This window comes from Etheostoma cragini, chromosome 11 (genome assembly GCF_013103735.1).
Source record: "Etheostoma cragini isolate CJK2018 chromosome 11, CSU_Ecrag_1.0, whole genome shotgun sequence".
Classification (NCBI taxonomy): Eukaryota; Metazoa; Chordata; class Actinopteri; order Perciformes; family Percidae; genus Etheostoma; species Etheostoma cragini.
Window position 1 is genome coordinate 18,710,841 of NC_048417.1, and position 11,254 is coordinate 18,722,094.

Below are 11,254 nucleotides of genomic sequence, written 5' to 3' on the forward strand. Positions count from 1 at the left end.
GTATCTTACCAAAAAGGAAATAAAAGCCGATTCCAAGCGCTCTGCTTTGCACTTTTAGTTTAGGTTTGAGAAGATTTATAACTTTTCTCATAGTTCGGATCTCATAATTACGAAATCTTTTCTCGTAATTGTGAGATAAAGTGCATATTTTTTTATTATTGTGCCATACAACATGCTTTCGTTGAAAAGTCTTTCTAATAAACATTTTATTGTCAGTTCCTTGCTTTTATGCTGCCTTCAGTTACCGCATGGAATATTGCGGGTTCTTTGTTGAATGGACATGGATGAACAGGACTCATAGACTAACTCATGAACATTTGTACTTTTATTTTATTTAACTTTTTTGTATTTTGGTAATTTGGACAGTGTCCCCTCTTCTGTGACAGTAGGACTTACATCGTCTGGCTTTTCCTGTTCCACCCGAGTGCGTGGAAACATAAAAATCTAGGTCCAATCAAATACGTTGGCGTTCGGGCAACATTCTTCTGTAGTCCAGACTTTCATAGGATTTACAATCTAAATGAACATAGACGGGTGACACCGCCGGGTTGACATTTTTGTTTTAATAATTGAAATCGTTTTGACGAATGACACACTTTTCTGCTCATCATCGGGCATTTTACGAGGTATAACTGAAGGCAGCATAAGAGTCCTGCCGTGACGTCATGTGTGGAGCAGTTGAGTCAGTCAGCTGAGGAAGGAGGAACTCCGACAACAGAAAGTCAACCAGGAAACCGAAGCTGCTGAACTGACCCACCGCCCTGGTGTGACGGCCAAACGGCGGTTTTAACGATAGGAATCACTGTGTAACAGTACAGGATTTACCTTTGATATTTAGGGTGATACAAAACAGCGACATGGCTTCCCTTTTCAAGAAGAAGACTGTGGATGGTAAGTTTGCTCAGAGTGAACAGCTAGCTAACTTGTTTGGATCCCGGCTGTACATACTGCTGTGTTGTTACTATCTTATATTAGCTATCCCCAGGTAGCACTAACTTGTGTAACCTGTTCTGGGTCTAGCTATCTATCTAGCTAGCTAGCGTTAGTTGAGTCACAAGTCACACTGCTGACTGAAGTCTGAAACCAGCGTTGAAGCTCCGCAAAACTTGATGTAACCCTAGTTTAAGTTTGGGTTAACATCCTATCAGTAACATAAATGACTACGTTCATGTTACAGTGAAACTAGGAAAAACAATATGTGGTGTTACTAGCTAGTTCGTATAAGTTAGTTTCAACTTATTGAAAGAACTGTTAGCTATCTGTTAACGTATGGTCCATATAATAGAAGGAAGGTGTCAGTATTGCTAACGTTACACAAAGCTAACTTAAGGTTATTGTTAAGTAATTGTTTTCCTGGTCGAAACCGGCTGAAACATAAACCCATAAATCATAAAATGTGTTGAAACGATGAATATGTAGTGTCAAATAGATATTAGCATATATAACATTTGTTTTAACCTTTTATATTCTATCATTGGTAAAAAGAAAGTCAAACTAATCCTAGGGCTAACTCCTCAATTACCTCAGTTCCATCTCGAGAAGCTAACGTAGCCTACATTACTGTCCTTTTGTGTTTGACACAGACTCTAAGCACCTGCCTTGCTGTGCTGTGATAAAAATAACTACAGTTGTATGACAAACAGCGAGATACGCTTCTCTAATGTAAAAAGGAAAGGGTTTTTAAATATGATATTATAACTATAACCTTCACTATAATTATTGTTATTATATCTTTTATAGTTGGATGTGGTCACTTTAAACTAATATTAATATACAGTTATGTCAAAAGCCTTTCTATCTAAATATTTCAGGATTTGTCTCCAGGCTAGGTAATTAGCCTTACAAGGGCAAAATGGAAAACCAGCCTCTCTCTTATCAAATTTAATGAATCAATTATTCTTATTCAAATACTGATTTATCTTGACTCCGAGGTCTGGATTTCCAAATGGAAAGCAGATTAAAGTTCAACTCCTCTGCACCCCAAACATACTGGGCTAGAGAATTCCATAAAAATTTCAAAGATTACTTTATTATTACTTTACAATATTACCTGCATGTTTAAATATAGCCTCTGTTGGTTGAGGCGAGTCTTTTCACAGCACCTCCTACCTACTCCTCCCATCATTGTCATTCCAGTTTCACCCATACCGATCGTCTTTATACTGTACTTACTGTGCCGTGTAACCTCTACTCCACGCCAATCGGTTGTCATGGCTTCCCAGCTGTGACATTTTGCAGTTTTCAACTCCTATTCTTGAATTTCTCTCTTCTCTTGCTCTCTGTCCAGAGTTTTTTGTTGTTGCCCTGGGTAGAATGGCTGTAGTGGTTTCTGGATATTTGGCGAATGGAGGAGCGGGATGGTTAGATCACACATATTTGTAGGACGATATCCCTCCCACTTCGAGACGTTGGCGCCACGTCACCTTATACGTATACACGTGCCATTTCCACAAGTGGTCCAGCGCACTGACGTGTCTGGACCAAGTTCATGATTTCTGAACTTTTTGAGAAAGAATAAGCTTTTTTTACCACTGGTTTACATGTTTCTTTTAATATCATAAAGCAACTTATGAAAATGGAGCTAAATCGAGTGTTTAGAAATGTATTGTTCAGTTCTTTGTTATTATTTTTTAAACTAATATGTCTAAACTTCCTATGTCTTCTCAGAGAACATTTTTATTGATTTTGTAATTCTGTGCTCATTAATTGACATGTATTTGTTCTGGAAGAGAGAGGACGAATCTTCCCTTTTTATTCTTTTTTTAAGGATTTTTATTTTATTTTGGGAGTTCACTATAATGAATCTTTACTTTATTTAAACTTGAAGATGCATCTTGAGTTTAAAATGTCTTAAAAGAGATTCCATGTGCATTGATCTTTATATTGCAGCATTCAGCAACACCACAGAATTTAGACTGAATCTGGTTTAGGTCATAAAGCTGTAATTTGCTGTGGATGTTTTCTGTAGTGAGTGCCAAGTCTACTAAAACGTGTTAACTGAAAGCATCACAACTTCAGCTCAGTTTGTTTTCTTCCTGAAGGTGTGTACGTGACCCTGTTTCCTGTGTTTGTCCCTCACTCAGCATGGATGAATGCATGACTTTAGGGTTGTCTCACATGATGCCACATTGTGTGGGCAGTTTAGAGATGACTCAATATTAATGTGAGCTGTCCAAGCAATTCCAAACATGGCAGTATCAGTATGCATTCTCAACAAGCTGCTTGTTACCACGAGGTAATTTGCCTCAAACCTGCTTACCATTAAGTCACTAGATGCTTTAAATTTCCTTCGGTGCAGCTGACCCAAACCCTGCCCTTTCCTAACTGCATTGCACCAAAACACAGCAAAGTCTAACTTAAAAAGATAATCATCTGGACAGATTTTTCAGTCTAGAGCCCAACTGCTATATCTGCGGGCTGATATTAGGCATTTCCCGGACTATTGATGTTGGTATTTAAAATGACAGATAAATGATTCTGATAAATCAATATTTAAAAAATAAAATAAAAACGGATGTTCAACTTTGCTATGAGTGTTGGTGTTGCATAGTTTGTCCACCAGAGGGCGCGCTACAGCTCTTTGGCAATTTATTTTTGTCAATGTGTTTTTTGTTCAAAGTACTTTAAGTTTCATATCTTAATTTAGTATTTTTATAAATTTTATTTATCAGAACTTTAATATATTTAGATGGTCCTCTGTTCTGTTGTGACAATAAAACAAAATATCATTATTTTAGTGAGAACTCATAAGTAACTAATGTCTGGGAAATCTGTCTATGTTTTATGTTTTTCTGGGTTTACTTTTTTTTTTTTTATCGGATTTTTAAATAACCAAATATTTTAATCGGTTGGGCTCTATTTGAGTCCTTGTTTTTTTCACCTATACAGCAATGAGAATAAAAATGATGAAACGGTAGAGGACGGCCCATAGTTAAACTATAAAGAAGAACAAAAACAATTTTCTTTTCAGCTTCTGATGATGTCGGACATGAGTCGTGGCAGATTTCGAGACTGGCGTTATCTCGCCACCTCTACACCGCTATTCTTCTTTTTTGAGATTGTCACCACAGTGCAGAATTTTGAGTAGCCAAGTGTTTTAGCTCGACTTTCCTGTTGAAATACAGTTGATGGAAATCATACATATTTGATAACAGTAAAAGTAATACGTGTAATCCCATTAATTCAGGGATAATGTATTTTCATTTCGGTATCCGAAAAAGGGTGTTATAAATGTTCAGATATTGTAGCTTTTACAAAGTAAGAATCTTTCTTTCTTTTTCTCTCTCTCCAAAGACATAATCAAGGAACAGTCAAAGGACCTGCGTGGCACTCAGAGGCAGATCACCAGGGACAGAGCAGCGCTGGAGAAGCAAGAGAAGCAAATGGTGGGAACACACACACACACACACACACACACACAAAAGTCTGGGGACCAAAAGTATGCGCAAGGCATTTTCATAGATTTCTACATATTGCATCAAAGCTTTATTGAGACCCCACTGCTCTCCTAACACATAGCTATCTGGGATTGAGCCTGATTGGCTAATGGGTCTAAATGAATAGACTAGAATGAGCTGGTGTGTGGTGGCTTAGCTTTAGGCAAGTCTCTCTCTCTCTCTCTCTCTCTCTCTCTCTCTCTCTCTCTCTCTCTCTCTCTCTCTCTCTCTCTCTCTCTCTCTCTCTCTCTCTCTCTCTCTCTCTCTCTCTCTCTCTCTCTCTCTCTCTCTCTGTTATCAGACACATGTAACATTTCCCCTCTCTGAGAGATGAAAGAAGCCGGCCGTGTCTTCTCCCCTCTGTTGTATTAAGTAAATATCATACAGGACATAATTACCTCCTTGGGGGGGACCAGGTTTTTATTTCTCATTAATGCTTTCCGCTAATTAGTCTATTTTTTTTTGTGTCTTTGTTGTACATTTTGAATAAAATATTATTTTGCAGAAAAAATGGAAATGACCTATATTAACAGTTTTGCACAATCATCACTGTTCTCTGCCCCCCCCCCCCCCACAACCCCCGGTGCATGCTACTAATGTGAGTGTAAGCACTTAAAAGTCAAATTTAAGTGAAGTTGTTCATTTTCCATGTAGTTTTATAGGACTAACACATTTGAGGTAAATTCTAGACCATGCTTGCAAAAAAGAATATCACAATGGATTAAAGTTAGCTTCCTGAAACAAAAACACATAAAAACACAAGTTTTGTAGCAACACATGTACAAAATTCCATGTTAGTTGGATGGAAGCTGCTGTTGGCAATACATTCTGTTTTTCAGAACAACAGTGATGAAGGAAGTATTCAGACACGTTTCATTTGTTTAAGTACTGTAAACCACACTATAAAAATACTGTTACACCAAGTCAAAGTATTACAAGTAAGAGTACTCAATGCAGAAAAATCCTCCCGTTTTAGAAACTGGAAAAAAACAAAGTAGGTGTAGAAAGTGGCATACAAATTAAAGACTTGAGTAAAGTGAAATGTGTACGTAACTACAGTACTTGAGTAAACGTACATAGTTACGTTCCATCACTACTCAACAATCTTTGTCTCTTGTTTGAACTTAAAGATTCCCAGTTTCTATCAGGCAAAGTCTAACGGCCTCACATTAGTGTGCTGCATTCTTCAATGAGAGCGTTATCCATCCATCACACCATCACCCCTTCACCCCCTCCCTCTCTTTCTAACGGGACAGTAAATAAGACATTATACCCTACTCGTCAGCAGAAGTCCCACTGCTCTCATCTGTGACATTATTATTGTCACTGTGTGCCTTTTTTCCCTCACACAGCTCTACATTTTAATTGGATTCTTTTCTGCTCACGGTATTGTGTGTGTGTGTCTAAGCTGAGTGGAGAATGTCTATTGCATTGTGAAACATTAATAATTGATTGTTGTTTCCTGAAGATGCTTTTAGCTCACACAAGAAATAAACAACGTATGCTGGTGCTGTTGTACGTTCTGTAGCAGTGCTGAGAGGCCTGGCTAGGTTACGGTAACCTGCGGCTCCACTCAGGTCTCTTGGGAGGCTCACAAACATTCATGCCCTCACACAGGATCCCTGTGGGCATCACTGTATTTTTGGATGTTTACCAAGGCTGAAAGCATGTATTTGCTGCCAGTATGAAGAGCTGGTCCAGATGAGTTTATTTACTGTGTCTATATTTGCAAACACACTTTGGTCTCTCGGGAGCATTGCAGATATATTTGTTTGTTATACAGTATAAGTTATGTATTTTAGCACTTTGCAGGTCATAAGATCGGTAGCAGAATAGAGATGTTATTTACATAATAACGATGGCACAACATACTCTGCGAAAGCCCTCCTGATCTTTCAGTCATGGAATGTCACTTAAGATAGCGAAAACAAATAGTGGTCCTAAAATGTGCCTTCAAAAATGGCATCGGTGTGGATTCTGTCCTGACTCTCTTAAAATCGTAATGTGGCTTTGGACATGGTTCAGCATGTCGTATTGCTGAAGCAGAAGGAATATTGGTGCTGCTCACTGACACTATAAAGTTCACAAAACATTACTTTGAAGAGAAACACATCTGTTGTGTAGCATACCGACTTTGCTACGGCTAATCTGCAATATGGGCAACCTTAAACTCTCTATTTTTCCTAATTTATATGCTTATACACAGGAACATTAGCTCAAAATATAGTGTGTATTGTCACTGTCTATTGTCACACGCAGTTTAATTACTTACCCATTAAACCAGAAGACACTTGGGTTTTCAGTAACATCAAGGGATCTGTTCCAGATATTGACTTTATGCTTAAATTAGAATAATTTTTTTCTGTCACACAGTACCATTCTGTAATATGGAACATGAACTCCATTCCTACAACTGTCCTTAATATTTTGTGTACAGTATACTTGCACAAATTTGCAAATATTAGCATGTTGACGTCGCACATCCTGAAATTGGCATACTCTTCTCCTCTGCCCCCTTCAGGAGGCTGAAATCAAGAAAATGGCCAAGAGTGGCAACAAGGAGGCATGTAAGATTCTGGCCAAGCAGTTGGTCCAGCTGAGGAAGCAGAAGAACCGCACATACGCCGTCAGCTCTAAGGTCACCTCCATGTCTACGCAGACAAAAGTCATGAACTCCCAAATGAAAATGGCTGGCGCCATGTCTGCAACAGCCAAGGTAAGATCCTGGACCCTGTCCCTAAGGTCAGCTGGTCTGAGGGCAGCTTTCAAAATATAGAATTGGCCATTCAGACACTTGATACTGTTTTTGAGAAGTTTTGTGTGTTTCTGTTTTGCATGTGAACTAGTTTCGGTGTTTTGTCATGTCAATATTTTAGTGTTGTAATTAAAGCATTAATGTGGGACGTGTTCATGTTCAAAGCCAAGTCTGCTGGCGTCGTTGCTAATGAAGTGTGAAAGGTGGTTATTGGCCAGGAGCACCGCACTGTACACAGTCTGACTTTGCAAACACACACAGGTCAAATCTAATTAGGCCACTGATTAATGGAGTGTGATGAGGTGTGTGTGTGTGTGTGTGTGTGTGTGTGTGGTTGTTTCAAAAAGAAAGAATGTGTGAAACGTTTTATGTCCGGCGTACACAGTTTGTTAATGCACACAATTTCCATGTAATTTATTTATTCATTTAAGTTGCAGTGTCCATTCAAATTCTTCAATGAAGAGTGCAGCCCTTTCCCTCTCACACAGCTACGGCTGTGTGTGTGTGCGTGCGAGTGCGCGTGTGTGTGCGCGTGCGTGCGTGCGTGTGTGTGTGTGTGTGTGTGTGTGTGTGTGTGTGTGAGCCCTAAAAGTAAGCCACGTTTGTGCTGATTGTGCTAACCCTTTCACAAGAAGGAAAGAGATGCATAATTTAGAATCAGTGATTTGTAGTACTTCTACTATGCTGACTTGATAACAAATTCAGAGGGAGTCGTGTAAAGCCCTATTTCAACCAAACTAATATTTCCTTGAGGCACGTGCTGATTTATAATAGGTGCATACATCATCTTGAATTTGCTCCCTGGGAAACTCCCTTGTCCGTTATAGGAAAGGTGATTTACTTTTAGCTCCTCTAAATAACGACCACGCAAATTAATTTAAATTTCAGCCTGAGTTTTGTTCCACATTTCTTACCACTTGCTTATAAAAAAAGAAATAAGGCTGTATATGTCCAGCATAAAGGTTTTGCTTATTTTCTACATCCTTCCACTGCCATTTAGTTTCTTTTCTTAAGAGCAGCTCTTACACAATTCTGCTTAAAACCTCAAGATGGATTTTCAAATCTTTTATTTGAATTGTGTGTGCAGACAATGCAAGCAGTGAATAAAAAAATGGATCCACAGAAGACACTGAAGACAATGCAGGACTTCCAGAAGGAGAACATGAAGATGGGCATGACAGAGGACATGAGTAAGGACTTAGAAAACACACATACACACACACAAAGAGCTCTGGTATTTGCAGGCTGGCCAAAACCAGATTGTCAGGATATACTGTACTGTATGTGAACTGCGTACGGAGTGATGGGTGTTGCAATCTGTGCATTGACAGGGAAAGAGAAATGTATGATTGTGATGATGATATAGAGTGGCTTTCCATATTCAACACACCATCGTCCACACATGCACACATTCACTACTTTGATTTTTAGCTATCTCGCTCTAAAGTCCAAACACTGACTGACTGACTAAAAATCAATGTGTAGGATTTATTGACCTGTCTCTTTATCTCCTCCCTCCCTGTCTCACTATCTGTCCAGTCAATGACACCTTGGATGAGATCTTCGATGGATCAGATGATGAAGAGGAATCGCAGGACATTGTCAACCAGGTTCTGGATGAAATTGGCATTGAAATCTCAGGAAAGGTGAGAAATTGAAAAGATAACTGACCTTATATACCCTACATACCTTAATTTTATACTACCTTATATTTGAAAACACGTTGCACTCTGATCACTGGCTTTTTAACTATTTGTTGTTAATGTAAGTATTATCACTATTCAGGTAGAAATGAGAACATGTGAATGCACCTGTGAATCATCCCCCAGCAGCATGAACTGAACAATAAGTGTTCCACATGGCTTTTTACACGCCTGTTAAAATGTATTCCAGTTGCCACATGGTGGGGCTAGCCTTCAGCTCTTTCTCTTACTATGTACTGTGGAACTGCCAGGCTGGCCATCTGCTGCATGTCTGGCTCCCCCTGGGGGCGCCATGAGTTATTACCTCTCATAATACAATGTAAAAAGACCCCACAAATTATTCCATAAACAAGCCCACAGCTGGAGACAACAAATAGGCAAGATTCATAAAAACCTGCAAAACTGTTTTTGAAATTAGGAGGGGTAATTATTTCCTGCTCAATCTCAATAAAAGACCGAGGAAGGCAGAGCATTCCCTAAATGATCTCATATTGTGCACTTCCTTGGAAAAGAATAACCGCTTTTTCAGTCAGCCCTAAAGCGGAATAGAAGTTACAAGAGTTATAAACTATTTTTAGTGTTTTGAGAGAAGCTAATGTAAGCAAATAAGCAGCCACATGTTTTATTGTCATATTAAGTGGAAATTTGATCCAATGTATAATGTTTTTTTTTTGACATATGGCAAATAACAAATGCCCAAAAATGTTCAGCAAGGACAAAAGTAATTTGAATTGAGATCATCATTTAATTATGCCTTTTGGTGATAAGTGCCAGATTGTCGTAACACTTTTATTAGCCTTAAGAATGCTACAACAAAGAACATATTCGACTGTTAACCAATAAACCTGAGAAGCCATACTTTTAAAGAGAGATTACGTGATTTCTTAACGTGTTATTTTGTTTTCATGCGAATGGATGATTGATGCTGTAATCAAATAATCATTGTGTAACTGACTTCCACTTGCATATAGTAATTTAAAGAGACATCAAAAAGTATTTAGCAGTATGATTGCCATGTGGAGAGTAGTTTTCCAATAAAATAGAGAATAAGTGTGATCAAATTTGAACAGGTCTTTTACATTAGGCTTTGGAGCGGCAGTTGGCTGCTGTCCACAGCAGCCGATCTTACAAGTACCAGGCTTTGTGATTGTGTGTGTCTTAAATTTGAATTGAGTTTGCCTGCTAATGGTTTTTTTCTGCCCATGTGTTTTTCCAGATGGTGAGCGCTCCAGCTGCAGGAAAGAACCTCCCCAGCGCCGCCTCATCCAAACAGGCCACCATCTCCGACGACGAGATTGAGAGACAGCTCCGAGCTCTGGGAGTGGACTAATTGTCTTCTCTGTATTAATGTTCACATTATAAACCGTGTGCAACATTAATACAAATTGATACGGACTCTTTTAGACACATTGGTTTTTGTTATTGTTGAAATGCTACAGGTGTAACAAATGGTGTACACACACACACACACACACACACACACACACACACACACACATGCATTAACAGATTCAAAGGCATGCAGACATGCATATTAGCACGCACATACTTACACTTTCTTTGGCAGGTTGCCTTACAGATCATTAGGAGCCGAACGTCTGATCTATTTATGCGAAAATAATATTTATTATGAAACTGGAGTGGTGCAGCCTGAAGGTGGACCAATAATAGATGTTTGACCTTAAGAGCTTTTGACCACCTACGCTGTTCGCCACCCATCTCTGTCTTTATAAGGGCTACAGTATATGAAACCATGGGAATGGCTTTTACCCGTCTGATGTTTCCGTAGATCAGCTTTCACGTGGCTGAAGATGGTTTGCCTTTCTCTAGCAAGTTTTAATGAGAAAAAACATGGTAATCAGAAAGAGTTTAGGGACTTCTATATTTCCTTCTTATACCAATTCACTTCCTCTGACTATCCTCTACTCCATCTGGATGCCCTTCATTGATATGTGGGTCAAATATCCTGTGGTGTCACAATTGGGACACGTTACCATGCAAATGAAAGGGAGAAAAGGCCTCGACAACTCAATCACTGTCTCCACACTAATGGTGACAGTGGTCAACTAGCTAATTAATTATCAGGTTTTTAAAATCCTTGGGTATGCTTCCATAGTTACTGGAGGTGATGAAACTCAGACAAACATATGCATGTGAAATGTATAACTGACTAGGGTGAAGCCTTTACTTTACTTTATCATAATGCATGAGATGGTGAGACGGAATGATCATTTAATTTGCACCTCGGAAAATGTGGTGCTAGGAGAAAATGTAATCAAACACAAACTAGGACTAATGTAGGACCGGCATATTGAAGAGATTTGAATCGATTGATTGATGCTACTGAGTAATCAGTTCTT

The 11,254-nt window shown here is 38.9% G+C and overlaps 1 protein-coding gene across 1 annotated transcript; it reads left to right on the forward strand.

Moving 5' to 3' along the window:
- The first annotated feature begins 632 nt into the window (after positions 1–632).
- Positions 633–10,753, forward strand: chmp2ba (charged multivesicular body protein 2Ba). The gene is made up of 6 exons (XM_034885387.1): positions 633–891; positions 4,294–4,385; positions 6,958–7,152; positions 8,279–8,381; positions 8,731–8,837; positions 10,111–10,753. The coding sequence occupies exons 1-6, from the start codon at positions 858–860 to the stop codon at positions 10,222–10,224; spliced, it is 645 nt and encodes a 214-aa protein (XP_034741278.1). The 5' UTR covers positions 633–857; the 3' UTR covers positions 10,225–10,753.
- Positions 10,754–11,254: the final 501 nt, after the last annotated feature.